Source organism: Poecilia formosa, unplaced genomic scaffold (assembly GCF_000485575.1).
Source record: "Poecilia formosa unplaced genomic scaffold, Poecilia_formosa-5.1.2 Scaffold128, whole genome shotgun sequence".
In the NCBI taxonomy this organism is placed as follows: Eukaryota; Metazoa; Chordata; class Actinopteri; order Cyprinodontiformes; family Poeciliidae; genus Poecilia; species Poecilia formosa.
In genome coordinates, this window is record NW_006800067.1 from 1,336,762 (window position 1) to 1,352,237 (window position 15,476).

The 15,476-nt window shown below is 39.4% G+C and overlaps 1 protein-coding gene across 4 annotated transcripts in view; it reads right to left on the bottom strand.

Annotated features, from left to right (window-relative positions):
• unc5a (unc-5 netrin receptor A) overlaps positions 1–12,745 on the bottom strand; it is a 176,621-nt gene extending 163,876 nt beyond the window's left edge. For 2 of the 4 annotated variants that reach the window (XM_016676131.1, XM_007561579.2), the window contains exon 1: positions 10,972–12,744. In XM_016676131.1, the coding sequence (XP_016531617.1) occupies positions 10,972–11,065 (94 nt within the window). In that variant the 5' untranslated portion in view covers positions 11,066–12,744. Of the gene's footprint in view, positions 1–10,971 lie in introns of all 4 variants that reach the window. The other 2 variants (XM_016676130.1, XM_016676132.1) reach the window with 2 other exon arrangements.
• Positions 12,746–15,476: the final 2,731 nt, after the last annotated feature.

Below are 15,476 nucleotides of genomic sequence, written 5' to 3' on the forward strand. Positions count from 1 at the left end.
CTTGAGATTTTTTTTTCCTGTGAGCATGGTGTTCCTGATGGCCTTGCCAAGAAAATCTGCTGCTTAGCTTTAAGCTTTGAATCTGTAATGTTCAGAGCTCATTTCACTTGGGAAATGGTTTGTTTGGGGAAAACAATAACTGAACCTACATAGATCAGGGAGGCTGTTCTCTCTCTGCTACACATTCATGGTGGGTAATAAATGGCTGATGTTTTGAAGGAATCAGCTTGTGCAGTGTAACATGAGATTGATTTTCAAAGATGATTTCATTTTTTTTTTAAAGGGCAGTAAACGGTCTGACTTTATCCCTCAGTTTCTGCGTTTATAAGAAAATAGGAAAAGTATTATATGCATGTTTGTTCACACTGACTGTTTAATCCAATCTTTTTTGAATCTTTGAAAGGATCACGCATAAGTGCTGCCAGCTCACTAGAACACAGTGCAGATATATTTAACATAGGAAGAACCCTCAAAGTTGGCCCTTTCGATAAAGACACTGATGGGCATGGCCAAGAGCGAAGATGAGCAAAGGGGATAAGCGCAGCTGTGACAAGGACGAACGAAGCAATGTTGTTAACTTGTTAACTTTGTCACTATATTCAGCCACTTTCCAGACAACTCCAGCAACTTTGTTATCCAAGAACCAACAGGTGACAAGTATAGCAACTTTTTTTCTGTGCTGATAGAGATATTTATGATTATAACGTTCTGCAGCACCACTGCAACCCTACTGTTTCCTGAGCAAGCAGCGAATGCTGAGCTGAGCCCTTCCCGTCCTGCAGTATGCCGTCGCCAGTAGTCAGAACAGACGAGACCCATTCCAATCTGTGTCCACACTGCAAATAAATCACTTGTAAAGCTGAGCAACACCATCCATCAGTGCTCGCTGCGGAGATGATCTGTCTCATGCTCACTTAGATGAGCTTAGGCAAAATAATGTGGAAATAAGTTTGCATGAAAATGTCAAAATTTGCACGGAAGCATAAAGATAGAGCCCTAAATAATCTATTCAGATAGTTTATTAGGAATAAAAAAGTTAATTCGGGGGATAGTTGCATTTTAAAAACAACTTTGCCAGTACTGCTCTCCTTGCCTTGGCTCCTAATATAAATAACTAATTAATAAGGCACTGCAGCTAAAAACATACTGTCAGTCTATTTTTTTACCTGGAGGTTTTAAAGAGAAATCAAAATAAAATAAAATCAGTAAAAGAACATGAAAGCTTCATTAAAACCAGGAAAAATGTCTCGTCGCTTACGCCTTTCTAATCTAATATTGCACAGTACAACCATCTGTGTAGGGTTAAATGTGCTCCAAAATGCTGAGCTCTGTTGACTCAGTTGAATTGCTTGCCGAAGGCTCTGGTGCCTGCCTGGACACATACACATAATTAGAAAAGGTCACCGTTCCTCCTGTCTTGTCAACAGAATCACTTCAAAATGACAAAATTTAGCTCCAGCTGAGCAGGCTCTCCCTTAGATATCCTTGCCAATCAAGCACCAGCAGGGGTATCTAGCCTCAGGTGATTTATAATTATGGCTTTTGCATGTTATGCTAAATAGACGAGAGCATAACAATGAGCCAAACATTTGGGTGGAATATAGGGTGTATAGTAGTAATTAGTGAACGATGTATATGAAGTTGAAGAAAACTGACAGACTCCACAATGAATTTCTCCTAAACTAAATTTTTTAGAGCTGTATGAAGACATCTAGGGAGTTCTGTGTCTTGTTTTTAATTATAAAGGGACTGGAAGAAAATCAATTCTTTTCATGACATGTTTGCTTTTTCCTCAAACATACCTTTGACGATTATGTTCAACTTCAACCGTATCAGAGCACAGCAGCTTTTTAATGACTCTTCAATGCTGACGCTGTATGAGTGTCAGAACTGTGCCTCTCCTGTGTCAGCTAAATCATCCCACAACTCCTCCACAGTGACAGGTGGGGTTGGAAAACTGTGTGGGCTACCATAAGGAAGGTTTATGATAAGGAAGAGTGGCATCCTTTTTGTTGGGGCATCTGTCCAAGCTATTAGAAAATAAGAAAATCCAGGGTGGACACTCGGAGAGAGATCTGTTGTTTCAAACTACGCCCTTCAGTTTCAGCCACCTCATTTAAGAACCAAACTATAGACAATACAAGAAAAAGTTTTTTACTATTTCTCCCCACAGCAAACATTTCTTAACTGTCTGAGCGTTCTGCAGAGCAGTCGTGTTATTGCACGCTTGACATAAAGCAGAGATTGGAGATGACTACAAAATAAACCAGATGCCTTGATTTGTATTCAGTCTAATCTCTTGGAGACTGAGACAGCTTGGCAACCATTAAGTCATGCCAGCAGGACTGAACCTGAGCCGTTGTCCTTTCAGCCATACCCTTGGCCTACGCTGCTGGGGGACATCCCACCGGGGTCGAAGACCCTCTCTTTGTTCTGATGTCTCTCCTCCCCTTGAATGTATTTTCCATTGTTGGAGTCATTAACTTTGTGTTTGTCTTTGTAGGGAGCTCAGGCCGACTGTTTTTGTGCTTATTTGTATTTCTACCTTTTCCCAAATTTGGCCAGATAATGGCTAGTTCTGCTGGAAGTTTCTCTACTTTAAAAGAAGTTTTTAAAATATTTTTTTTCCTCTTTACTGTTGTCATCCACTCCAGACAACTTTTTAAAAATAACTTTACATACTCATGATTGGCATCTTTTATATAATATTGATAAAATTCAATTTTGGGATATTAAATATTTATTTGAACCAAATTATTTAACCTTCAAGTTATTTTTTGAACATGAAAAAATTATACCGCACATAATACCAATTAAAAAAATAACTTGCACAAGTCTGAATTTGCACAAGGTTGTTTTCCTTTATTTTACACAGTTAGCAGGAAAGTTAGTGAAACAAGTCGTACATTGCTATAGACTGATAGGATGCCAGTCAAGAATGAGACTATATGTTCAAAATGGACTGAGATTCCCAGCTGTCCACATAGCCAAACGAGCTGCCTTAGGGAAAAAGGACTGAGGCACAAAGATCACTGAAAAGCTCCACTGTATGTTTGGAAAAGTCAAGTTAAAGCCTAACCCTAAGCCTAAAAAAAGTATAAACTGTCAAAGCACTATCAAGCATGATAGTGCTTCAACTATCATGCGGTGGGGCTCTTTAACAGTGGATGAGTCATCGTCAAATTCTTCAGCATCCACTCAAATGAATAGCTGGACGGACACATCTGGGACAATGACCCCAAACACAGCAAAGCTGATTCTGAAAAGGATAAAGCAGCTTGACATTAAGTTCGTGGAATGGACTTTCTAAAAATAGAACCTGGACCCAGTTGAAGATTTGTGAACTACTTTTTAAAAGTTAATTTAGTGATAAGAAGCCAAATAGTTCCAATGAAATCTACTAACTCAAAAGAAAGGTCAAATATTCATGGTTATAAAAGACGTTTGCTGAATAAAAGATTAAAAGCATATAGTTGACGTAGGTCTTGGTATGGCAAATTTAACCAGGTATTAGTGCAGCAGCATAAATAAATTATAACTTGTATAATGTTGACTTTGTCTGAATTTGAAGAATCATTGCTGGAAAAAGAATGGCTCAAATAAATCATCAAAAGCTCCAAATATTATGGAATGAACACAGTCAACTTAACTAGATGTTGGAAAAATGTTACTTGAGATCATTTAATAAATTTCTTTTTCTGCAAAACCCCAACTTTTAAATATAAAACATAGGTGAACCATCATGATTTGAAAAGAAGTATATCTATCTTAATCATGAGCAAATGTGCAAATTATGTCTCTATTTAAAATAATTCTTAGGAATTAGTTTACAGTTGTTTCTTACATTAGAAAATCACATGAGCATTTGAAGATAATCACTAAAACTAAGACAAATGTTGCGAAGTGTCCCTTAACATGCTTTATCACGCAACAGTCGATTAACTTATGTGTGGAAGGATTTTTATAATGATTGCATAAAGAAACAATGTAGTTCATGTTTAAGCATTTTCCTAAATCCATGTATACATTTGAAAAAAGCTACACATTTAATGTATTTCGCAGGAAGAAACTACAACTTTAGTGCAGAACTATACTTAGCATCCACAAACAACAGCTGCAATAAACTATAAATTGAATAACCTTCAGACAGTTTTTTAGCTCCCGTCTCTTTCCATGCTCTTCACACTTTCCAACCAGACCACTGTGTGATGAAGTGGAAATGGCTTTCACATCGCTCCCTTGTGGCCTTACTAAGGAACTATTAATCTATGGCTCTCCATATTGCATTCAGATCTACCTTCCCCAGCCACCACCTGGCCTGAAGTAAAGGCCAAGAGAGGACCCAGAGGACAGGGCAGGCTCTTATTATGAGCTGCTCCAAGACACCTCTGGGCTTCTAGGCTCTTCTCCTGACAGTGACTGATAGCCAATTAACCGTTTGAAGAAAAGTATTGATCACTTGGTGAAGAGGAAGAACCTGAAAACATTTCCTTATACAACCCTACCCTCGAAATGCATTGTGAGCAGCAAGACAAGACATTTTATATATGTACTCACGGCACCAGAGAAATTACCACACCACAGTCAAAATCCTCAGAAGTCTATTTGACACAATGTCACTCGCCAGTTCACACAGACTCTTTCTGACCCCTTGCATTTATCGACCCTCAGTTTTAGAAATATAAAATCCCTACAGACATTGATTTAAAATAAGCACAAGACATTGCTTTGTTACATTAGTGATATCTAATGACTGATATCTGAGTCCTTGCTGCTGAGTCTAGATGAAAAGTTTTTGTCTGAAACGTTTCTGCTCTGTACGCCATTCAGTCGTGCATCTTTGCTCTCCACAAAGCTGGTTCTGATGGTACCCCAATGAAAGTCACAGCTGTTATGAACTGATGCATTTAAGTAGCTCTTATGTCCCACTCATGATTTCACCTATCAGCTCTTTTCTGTCCGATAACAATTTGCATGTATTTTTAGGTCTGGATTGCAGACTTGGGGTTTTGTAAGGACTGTGACATATGAAAGAGAATAAAATATTCTGCAACTTCTTTGATAGAGTTAGTGGTTTTGAAACAACCTGTAAATTACAGAATTACAAGATAATCCCCATTCATGGAAAATATTTGCTCCTAGCCATTGTCTGATTTTTATTTCATTAAAAAAAAAATTGTATCAACATACATGCTGTCAATAGATTGTAGACTAGAAATGGGAGGTGGGAGATTTTAGTTGTGGTGAATTTAATAAATAAAGCAATAACATTTTTAATTTTCTGCAGATTGAAGGAAATAAGAAAAAAAAAAAGTCCAATTTTGATTTATTGGTGAATCTCTAGTTCACTTGTTAATAGGCAAGCAAGGTCGGCTACGAGTATTAATGTATATCGACAATTTCAAATTTTATCATTTTATAGTTGCATCACACAGTTTCTACCATTTAATGTTTTTCAATGAGATGAAAAAGAATGTGCCGGGATTATACTTTGTTTTTTTTTTTCCTGTACTGAGCATAGAGCAGTAATAACCCTCCCCCATCTGTTGCTGCACACTTCTGACCAGCAGGTTTCTGCAAAGTGCAGAAACCCCAGCAGTTTCAACAATAATGACAACATTATTGTTATTACAATAATGACAACAATGACCAAAGCAGTAGGTACAATTGTTGCTTTTTTTATTTTCAAACAAAAGCAATTAGATTCTGTTTGCATTCATAGTCCTGCTTTAAATTTGTGTATGAATAGCCTGACGCCATAAAGCAGGATTTTTACTCAAGGTTATCATGCCGTTAGGATCTCGTACTTTTTTATGTCTACTGGTTAATAACACTCAGCTAAGTCGAGGCCAGGAGATTGAGGCGAGGTAAACAGCAGAGCTGTGCCTTCTGGCAGCATGAGTACTTTTCACCATGACTGACCTTCGGGACTCAATGTCAACCTTCACATATTGCGTGTTTTTTGCTGAGGTGATTTTTTTTTTTTCCTCTGGATGAGAACACTGTGGCATCCAAGGTTAAATGTCACCCCCTGCATTTTTGTTTTCTCTGTGACAGCAAAAGTTAGAAGGAGATTCAGGGAAGAGAACATTCAATTAAACCCCTTCAGCGACATAAAATTGAGACTCAGCTCAACAAGTTCACACCAAGTTCTCACTGGAGTCATTTAGCCGGTCGCTCATAACCGCACGGTTGGCAGCAACAGAAGCACAACAGCAGAAGTTGAGGCAATTGCTGAGTGTGACCTTCCATTGATAAGAAACCTACCAGGAGAGTTTTATGCAACTAAGACAAACTAGCAGAAATTGTGACTGCTATGTGCTGCACTTGAAGAGCCAACGAGGCTTCCTCCAAGCCATCTAAGCACTCTCACACAGACCTGGATCATAGAAATGGGGTAATTGAAACAAAAGGGCAGAGTTTGACAGAGATGTAGTGCCTTCGCAGAGCCTCTGCAAAGACTGCAGAAAATAACACCCAACTCCTCCCCTCTGCAAGGTCCATCCTCTCTGTGTCCTCCGTAAAGGCTGCGTCCTTTCTTCGCTTTTCAAGACGGCCATTTGCAAATGATAAGTGCAGGGACACAGCCTCGTGAAAGATAAGGCGGCCGGACATTTGTCATGTAATCGAGCGTGCTCCACTGCTGTTTAAGGCTGACCTGTGTTGACATGCACTGTTTACCTTTTATTTGTTTATTCTGAACTGTTATCTCTGCCTTCATTAATCACCACGGGCTCAGACTGAGGAAATTACTTTGCAGACTTCGGACAGGAAAATATTAACTTGAATTAGGTCTCTTCGTTTCCTGCTGGCAAATAAAAAATGCAATATTTGATTAAGTGAGTCCAGCAAATAAGCAGCTACGCTCTGTCACTGTGATACTGTCCATTTCCAACTTGAAATTCACAGCGAGCGGATTGTAAACCCGAGGCGAGAAATCATTTAAATTTTTCTTTGTGTAATTGCTTTCTTGCGCTTTATGTCCTGCATTTTTACTTGATGCAAATTTACTGTTTGGAAACTAAACAGTCTGAAGTCAAACTTGCTTACCACGCTGTTCAAATCGTCCTTTTGCCTGTGTTATTTGAATTTATTTCCAGCGACTAGGGAGACCATAAAAAAATAAAAAATACTCTTTTCGTGTGTAAATTATCATTTCCCTTTAGAAGACCATATCTCTGCAAATGCACAACGATCATTTGCCATGCATTAGCTACAGGACAAAAACGAAGTGATTTTAAATTCCTTTGACCAGAAGGCAATTTCCCCCCAATAAATTATGTTAATTTCAGCTTTTGCTCTCCTTATCACATTCTTTAGTGAGTCAATGAGGAGAGACAAAGCTGGCGGAGGGAAAGACAACTCCGAGATGACTCAGAGTCATTCACAGGAAAATGACGAGACACGTCTGGCTAAAACGTCTCTCTTTGATAAAACAGCAATAACAAAAGGGAACTCACAGATTATTGTATTATGCAAGAGATTTCTGCTTGTTGTCATTTAATGAGTAGCCCCTTGCATCATCGCAAGGTTTACACCCCGTGGAAATTGCTCACACAAGTAAGAAGGTGCCTGATAGCAAATCCCAGGTTCCCTCGCGGAACGAGACAACAATTGCTTGGCAACACTCTCACTGGGAAGAGGGGGAAAAAAGCAAACAAAAAAAGAAATAGAGTGTGGATTTTTCTTTCTTCTACATTGATATTTCAGCTTTGATGATCTTTTCAGAAGGAGGTGAGACACAATAAAAAAAAACAACAAACCAAAGGCTGAACAAACGGTAAACAACAGAAGCAACAGGAGGTTGAGATAAACTGCAGACCTACACCTTGCACATGACCACACACACATGCACGTAAGCAAATCTTTGTGGAAACACCCTCCCACACACACAAATGCACTTTGCATACTAAAAACATCAAGAGGTGCAGACAGGCAAAGCAGAACAGTTTTTGTTGTTGCTGTTGTTCGTGAGACTCTGAGCTGAAAGCCAACTCCTTAAACCGATCTGTCAGATCTCTCACAGCTCCGAGCAAGAGAAAGTCCCCAAACTTAAGATTGACAGCTGTACTTTTATTACTAAGTTATGTTTCCTTGGAACAAAAAAAAAAAAGGGAAAGCCAGCTTTGATAACGGCGGGTGCCGAGTCAGCAGCTTGGCTCAATACAGAAGATGGCTTGACTGATCTCAGCTGAGGCCATCCCGATCCTGATGCGGAAAGAATTGGCTCCCAAATTACTAACCAATCCATTTCTGGAACTCACTTTTTCTAATAAAAGTAGCCTCTGAGCTGTGAGGGGAGCTTTGAAGATGCTTGTACCGGCAAAAAAAAAAAAAAAAAAAGACACTAATCAAATTTCAAAACTAAAGCCTATACTCTTAATGTTCCATTACTACACTCAGTGTTTTCCGGTTTGGGGTCATGGAAGCCTGTTGAGCCTTTTCTTAAAAGCAGGAGGCAGCAAACTCCAGTTATTCACCTCATCTCAGGGAAAAGAAACAACCTATGGGAAATCAGACTCTTAAAAATCGACCTATTTCTGCAAGTTTATAGAGAGTGGGCATGAACTGAGGCACGGATCATGCAACCTTCACACTAAACTGATCCACAAAGTTACGCCCCCTTGGCTAGGAACCAGTGCAAAACTTCTGAGCACCTTCACCACCCATAAAACTCTAAAACTAACCCAAATGCACTTGCAAGAGACTCAACTTGTCATCATTAAAAACTGACTTATAAACAGTACTAACAATCTGCTTCCTCTTTTTGCTTGTTATACAAAGTCCCTTGAGCATGTCTGTTTGTTTAATCTTAATATATTCTTAACTATGTGGTAATTAATGCAAGAGAAGGGGCCCTCTGAAATCATCATCTCAGTGTCCTGAAGCAGGAGGCGCAGCTACACCAACTTAAACATGTTTGCCTCCTGACCAAAGCAAGGCTAACCAGACGGAAACATTGCAAGGCAAATGTTGTGTGGGCTGCTCGGGTTGTGGGTACAAAGCAGCTGCTTCCAGATGTTTACAGCTGTGAGGATGACGTAGAATCAAAGCTGCGGTGCAAATAATCAAAGAATTACAGGTGCACGAAGTAGGGTTTGATAACTTGAGCCCCCCATCTCTATCTTTACATTCGCCATGAACATAATAAGAAAGGAGGAACGGATATTGTGTTAGGATTTCAGATCTCCCTTTGTTTTTCCTGTGATGCTCAGGTGTCTGTTAGGATAAATGGCTGCTTCACCAACTTTTAACCAGACACTAGCTTTACTGCCATATTTTCATTCTGTAAGAGTTCTGAAGTCATTTTAGGGCAGCATTTCATGCTCACGAAAAAGCCAAGAAGAACAACTGTCAGGAATAAAATAAAATAAAAATAAATTATTAACTATTTTCAAAAAGACGCAGGCTCAAATGGTGGTGGTGGAGGCCATGTGGCATTTGTTTAGATATGTGACAGTGATAGTGATACGGTGCAGGATCGTGTGGAGTTCTACAGAAGCAAAGAAGAAATGTCAGCGGTGTGGTGGTCTTTTCACAATGTTGAATGGGTAACAAACTATATATAAGCAAAAATGCAACAACAGCGATATCAATTTTAGATCTATAGCTGACCAAATTGTCATATAGGTGCAGCCCAACTTGGGTTAAAAAACAAAAAATAGCGTACAAAAGCTCATTTGGTGGGGCAGATTTATCCAGTGTTCAGCACTTCAATATAAATTCTGCAGAGTAGAGAAGGACAGGCAAGTTTAGCTGGTTTGGTTTCATCAACCCTGGAAACTTCGACTTTTATTTAGTGGTCTTTCCAGTTCACAGGGGAACACACAAGAAAGACAACCATACAATCAAAGTCACTCCTAAGAGCCAGTTTAAATTACTCTGAAATAAATCAGTAAAAAAATAAAAAATAATAAGAATAAAAAAATAGGATAGTTTTTGAAGGATTTCAAATGTGAAATTTTCAGATTAAAATAAATTAGCTGCTCATGTAGGACCCCTGCTAGTCTTTGGACCTGCTTCTTAGTTTGCTTTTTCCTCAGGCCGGCTTGGTGTCTGACATAGTTCATAACCCAGTCATGAGGCTAATAAGAAAGCATGCATCATGTCCAGTTTAACCGGCGTTACAACTATCATAAAAAAATATCATCTTGGTCCTCATGGATTTTATTTTGCTACTGGGGGAAACTTGTCCCTCTTATTGTGCTCCAGGCTCAGCTCACTGAGATTGTTTTTGTACATCAGGGCTCATTTGCATGCAATCTGGAGCGTCTGGCCAGGGCTACATCATAAAATATAACTCATCAGCGCGAGTAGGTCGTCTACCAACTCAGTAAAGCTGTCACCATACTGCGAATACAGCAGGAATGAGTGCTGGCGACGGGACGAGCGTGGAGTTAAAAGATCCTAGTCGGTTGCAGCCAGCAGAGGATTCAGGTTGAAGTGGATGAGCACATGCTGGAAACATATCCGCACACAAAGACCACAACTTTTATTATCATAAATAAAGTCGAATGTGAGGTTTTTGTGATCATATGAACAAAGCTTCTTTTTTTCGCAATCTTCGATTATGCGGCAGGTTTACAGGCAGGTGCTGCTCAAACTTGCACTAAAGGCGAATAATAATAAGCAATAAACTTCCATGTGTTGATTAACAATCCTTATATCTGTAACATATCGGACAGATGAAGGATACTAATTCTCGATTAGGTCAAGTGTTAACCTTGAAAAAGCCGTAACCTTGTAGGTGCGGGCTAATTGAGGAGTGATATACAGCTAGCAAATTACTGAACAATAACCGCTGCCAAGAACGTGCTCCGTCACGCGCCCAGGCTTTTCCAGAAAAAAAAAACCTACAAGCTAACAAACAACTCACGTGCGATGTTTTAATATTATTACAGCCAGTGTGCCTTTTTTTTTTTACAACACAAATAGTTAAATAAATAAACGAAATGATAAAGTGTAACTTACCACCAGTGGAGGTGATGCCAGCAAACATGAGCCCGAGCAGAAGAAGCGCAGCGCTGAAGCCGCAGCGGACAAAGGGGCCCGGAGGTAAGGGCATCTTTAAGCTGTTTTAATCACTTAAGTTTCAATGAAAAAGAGAGCAGCGGAGAAACAAAGACGGAAAAATCTTTTTCAAGACCGTAGAGTGTCCTCTGATGCACTTTTAGGGCTTTCTTCGTTAATAAGTGTCTTTTTTTGCCTCAGTATGTATCCTCGTGCCGCGCCGTGGCCATCAGCATCCAGCTCGTGCGTCTCCGTTGCTCAGAACAACGCATCACAGGTGTGGTGGAGGAAACTGCTGCCTTGTGCTCGCCCCGGTTCTTACTGTAGCTTCTACTGTATCTCTCCAAAGCCGCTCACAACTCTCTCTGTGTCGCCGAGCCGAAGAGGAGGAGAAGGAGGAGGAGAATGGCTGCAGTTTCTGCTTGTTCCCGTCACTTTGCAGCCTTCGCCTGCAAGGATACCTTCTCCAAATGCGAAAATCGTAAGAATTGGCATCGGAGGACAGAACATCTGCTTGCACAGCAATGCTGGAGTGCTGAGAGTCAGGGAAGGTATACACACAGACACACACGCTGCGTTGAAGGCAAGAGGAGCAAAACCAGGAGCGGATTGCGTTTGGGGGAATGGATCGCGCCTGCTGTCCAGCGTCTTACCAAAACATTTGCATATCATCAATAAGCATAACTACAAACCACGTACTGGCTGTGCACGAAAGAATGGAAATTAATGCACCCGTACTCTTGCGAGTGTGCTTTTCATATCCTTTGCCTTACATGAAAATGATGGATATGTCATTCAGCCCTGCATGATAGGAATCACATCGATGCTTTGCATACAAATTCAGCACAGATCGCATCTGCATGTCATTGAGTTTCAGTTAAATACGCCTTTGGTTTGTCTGGAGGCACATGAGTGACGGACAAACACAGATGAAGAAACCTGAGGATTAGCGCTCCCATGAGAAGCCATTCACCTGTCAGCAAACTCTGCAAACCTGAATGTGACTCCAGAAAGCCTTTCTAGCATTTTTATTATTATTATTATTATTGAAAGGTGTCAGAGGAATGATTGTTGGACTGCTCAGCCATTTCCTTTGACTACATTACCCAGAAATCAAGAAGATTTTAGGATAGTAGTTTTCTTTCCAGATCATAATTTGACACAATCAAACATGGGTGGACAAAAAATTATGCTTTTCAAAGAAAATTTCACTAAATACAAAGATTAGAGCTAGTTCTGTTTTATGCGTGTTTCCTTTGATGACATCAAAAATGGTACACTAGAAGCATTTAAAAACTTATTTAAAAAAAAACAAAAAAACAAGAAATTTAAGAGTACATTATTAGTCAGTAGTACAAAGTCAGAGATGGCCTCTTAGAGGGATTTGTTTTTTTTGTCATTACCTGATGACATGTAAATGTACTATAAGCTATAAACCACTAGATATCACACACAAAGCTAGGAATGTATCACTTTCCATTGATTCATTGACTTGGTTCATTATTTATATATTTTTAACTCTTCCTCAAGACAACTGTGTTCTGCATATGAGTCATATGTTCTGTCACTCTAGTCAATGGATCTAAAGGGAAATGCCCTGGCTGATGCTCCAATGGACATGATGTGCAAACCATGCCTACCCAATGGACTGATATAATATCTGGGGGACAAATGATGCCCACCCAATTATTGAACAAATCAGCTAGCATTAAATATTAAACATTGTGGCAGATGAGGACTTTTGGTTTCATCTTTCAGAATTTTTTATATAAATTCTGAGCTATGTTTAAGTGTATTTGAGACTGAGTTTGACTCTGATGACCCCAAAAGCATAACAGACACTGATGTGTATAAGGCGAAGCTGAAGTAAACTGTGATTACGGCGATCATATTCAGACCTTTCGGTAAATTTGTTTAAATTCCTGTTTAGATTTTCTCCTGCACTGCTTCCCTTTGAAATATCAAATTTTTAAATAATTTAATTCAGAGGAAAACACTTTGAACTGCCTTATCGCTGAATGTGTTTAAGCAAATAATCTTGATTTTACTTGACTTAGGATCTGTTTTATGCTTTCATCATATTTAACATGTGATAATACAGTGGCGCTGCTTGTTTCAACTCGTACTACTTGAGTTTACCCACACAGCATCACTCTTTCTGACTAATTATCAATCAAATATTTTTCTTTGCTTCTTCTCTATGTTTGCCATAGTTGTTCAGAATTCAAGTAAACCCCACCGATGGAGAAATGTTATTAGAAACCAGGGACAGGCAGTATGGGCTTAAAATTGTATTCCAATATTTGGTAATTACTGTGAAAATAAAAAATAACATTTTTCTGTGAAACAATGCAGCATAATTATAAGCGCACCTTCTCTTTATTGTGCCAGCGAGGATCTAGTTTGAATAACTATAATATTTGCTTAGGGTAATTATGAATAAACCTAGTAATTTAGATCAAAATTACCAAGTCGAGGCACCACCTGATTATCAGGAATATAGTAGCCATATAATAGCCAAATTGTTCAGTCTCAGTTATTGCTTATAATAAACAATAACATTGACAAAGTCGATATGTATTCCAGATAGCCATTTCAAACTGCAAAAGACAAAATATCATTTTGATAGAGTAATTGCTTTGATGTCTTTTTGTCTGAATTAGAAATCAGAAACCTTTGGAGAATTTATTCTTAATCTATCCATTACTGCACTGATGGATCATTTAAGGATTAAAAATAACTAAATAAGGGACAGAGAGCACTTGTTGCCACTCATAAAATGGCATCTTAAACAGACCAAAATAATCAAATCTTTTGCTGTTGAAGCAATTTATTGCAAGTCCAAAGCACAGTGAAAAACAATATTATTGTTTATGAGCATCAGCATTCGCTATGGCTAGTGGTAAAAACATCTCCTTCTCACCTGAGCAGCTGTTCATGAGGAACCACCTGATTGTGGCCAGCACAGGTCAGCTTGGAAAAATAGGACACGTCTTAGTTCTTGTTTGCCCAACATCAGCATCATTTGGCTAGCAGGTGGCCAAACTCAGTGAAACTTCTCAGCTCTGGAGAGGAGCTGGATAGGCTGCTTCCTCTTCTCTCTTGTGAAAGTGGCAGCCTGTGTCGGTTTCCAGCACCAATCTTGGGAACTTGTAATTCAAAGGGTTCCTTTTTGCAGAATTCTGAATAAACCAGGATCAAGGTTTATTATTTTGGCCAAATTAGGTACTGGCTCCACTAATAGCAACCTGTGTATTTGGATCCTTAGCTCTCAGGACAGTGAGTGGCCTTTCTCTCTGCTAGTGCGATAAGGCGTGGTGGTGTGTGTGAGGGGTTTGCGTGCTTTTCCCCATTTTCACCCATTGCCCTACTGAGCAATGGGTGAAAAGAGAGTCTTTGTCTTAGTTGTGGGGTTTTGAAAGGTCCTTATGACATCAGAGTTTTTCCTCCCTGAAACTCTTCCTCTTCCTGGAACCAGAGTGGATAAAATGTAGTGCATTGTTGAATCAAATAGTGATACCTGCCTCCAGTGTATTCAATCCTTCATGATTGGAGGCACAACAAACTGTAACAAACAAAACTACAATTGGCAAACAATGATTGTATCATACTATTAAACATATATATTTTTTATGTTCTCATGAAGAAAAAACAGGTCAGATATCAACAATCCCAATCCCAACCATGTTATGTTCTTGTTGGTTATCAAACCTCATCAGGTAGATTATAGTCATTTCTATAGATTTAATTACTTGTCATAAAAGATAATTTTCCACCAATAATGATAAATGATCTGACTGTCCCTAATAAAAACAGTGAATAAAAAGGACAAAAACACAACAACAACAAAAAAAACAAGATGAGCTCTGAAGGACTCTAATTAGCTGCATTTTGCTTAATGTGATGTCACCCGAGGTATGTACAAGTGGAAAACTGTGTCTGGGAGCGCAGATCATATCATGTTTAATAGTTTGAAATAAAATAGCCGCACTAACCAAGACAAGTTGTTCCGCTCGACAGGTGACAAACCATATCTAATGAGTGTTTGACAGAAATGTCTGGCCAGTCGCTTTAAAGGAGGGGTGTAGGTGTCTTTGTTTATCCATTCCTCCACTCCCACATATAGTCAGCAGAATAATAAGTGGAAGCGCATAGCTGGACCAATGACTTACCAGCTAATTATGGGACTCATGTAGATGGATGATTCCTTAGATAGAGCTCAGCTATTACAGCCTGCAAACTCATTAAGCCCTTCTCTCTGCCCAGCATCCCCAGCTAAAGGTCAAAGTCAGAGTGAGAATGACACCAGCAAGCACGGACACATGCAGAAATGCACAGCCACAATCAAACCCTCACAGGCACACTGAATGTGAGGGAGTATGGAGGCAGTTGCGAGGCGGCCAAATGGAGGAGAGTGACTCAGCCTTGGTCACTTGTGAGGTTGCTCGTAATGATCTCTCTCATTC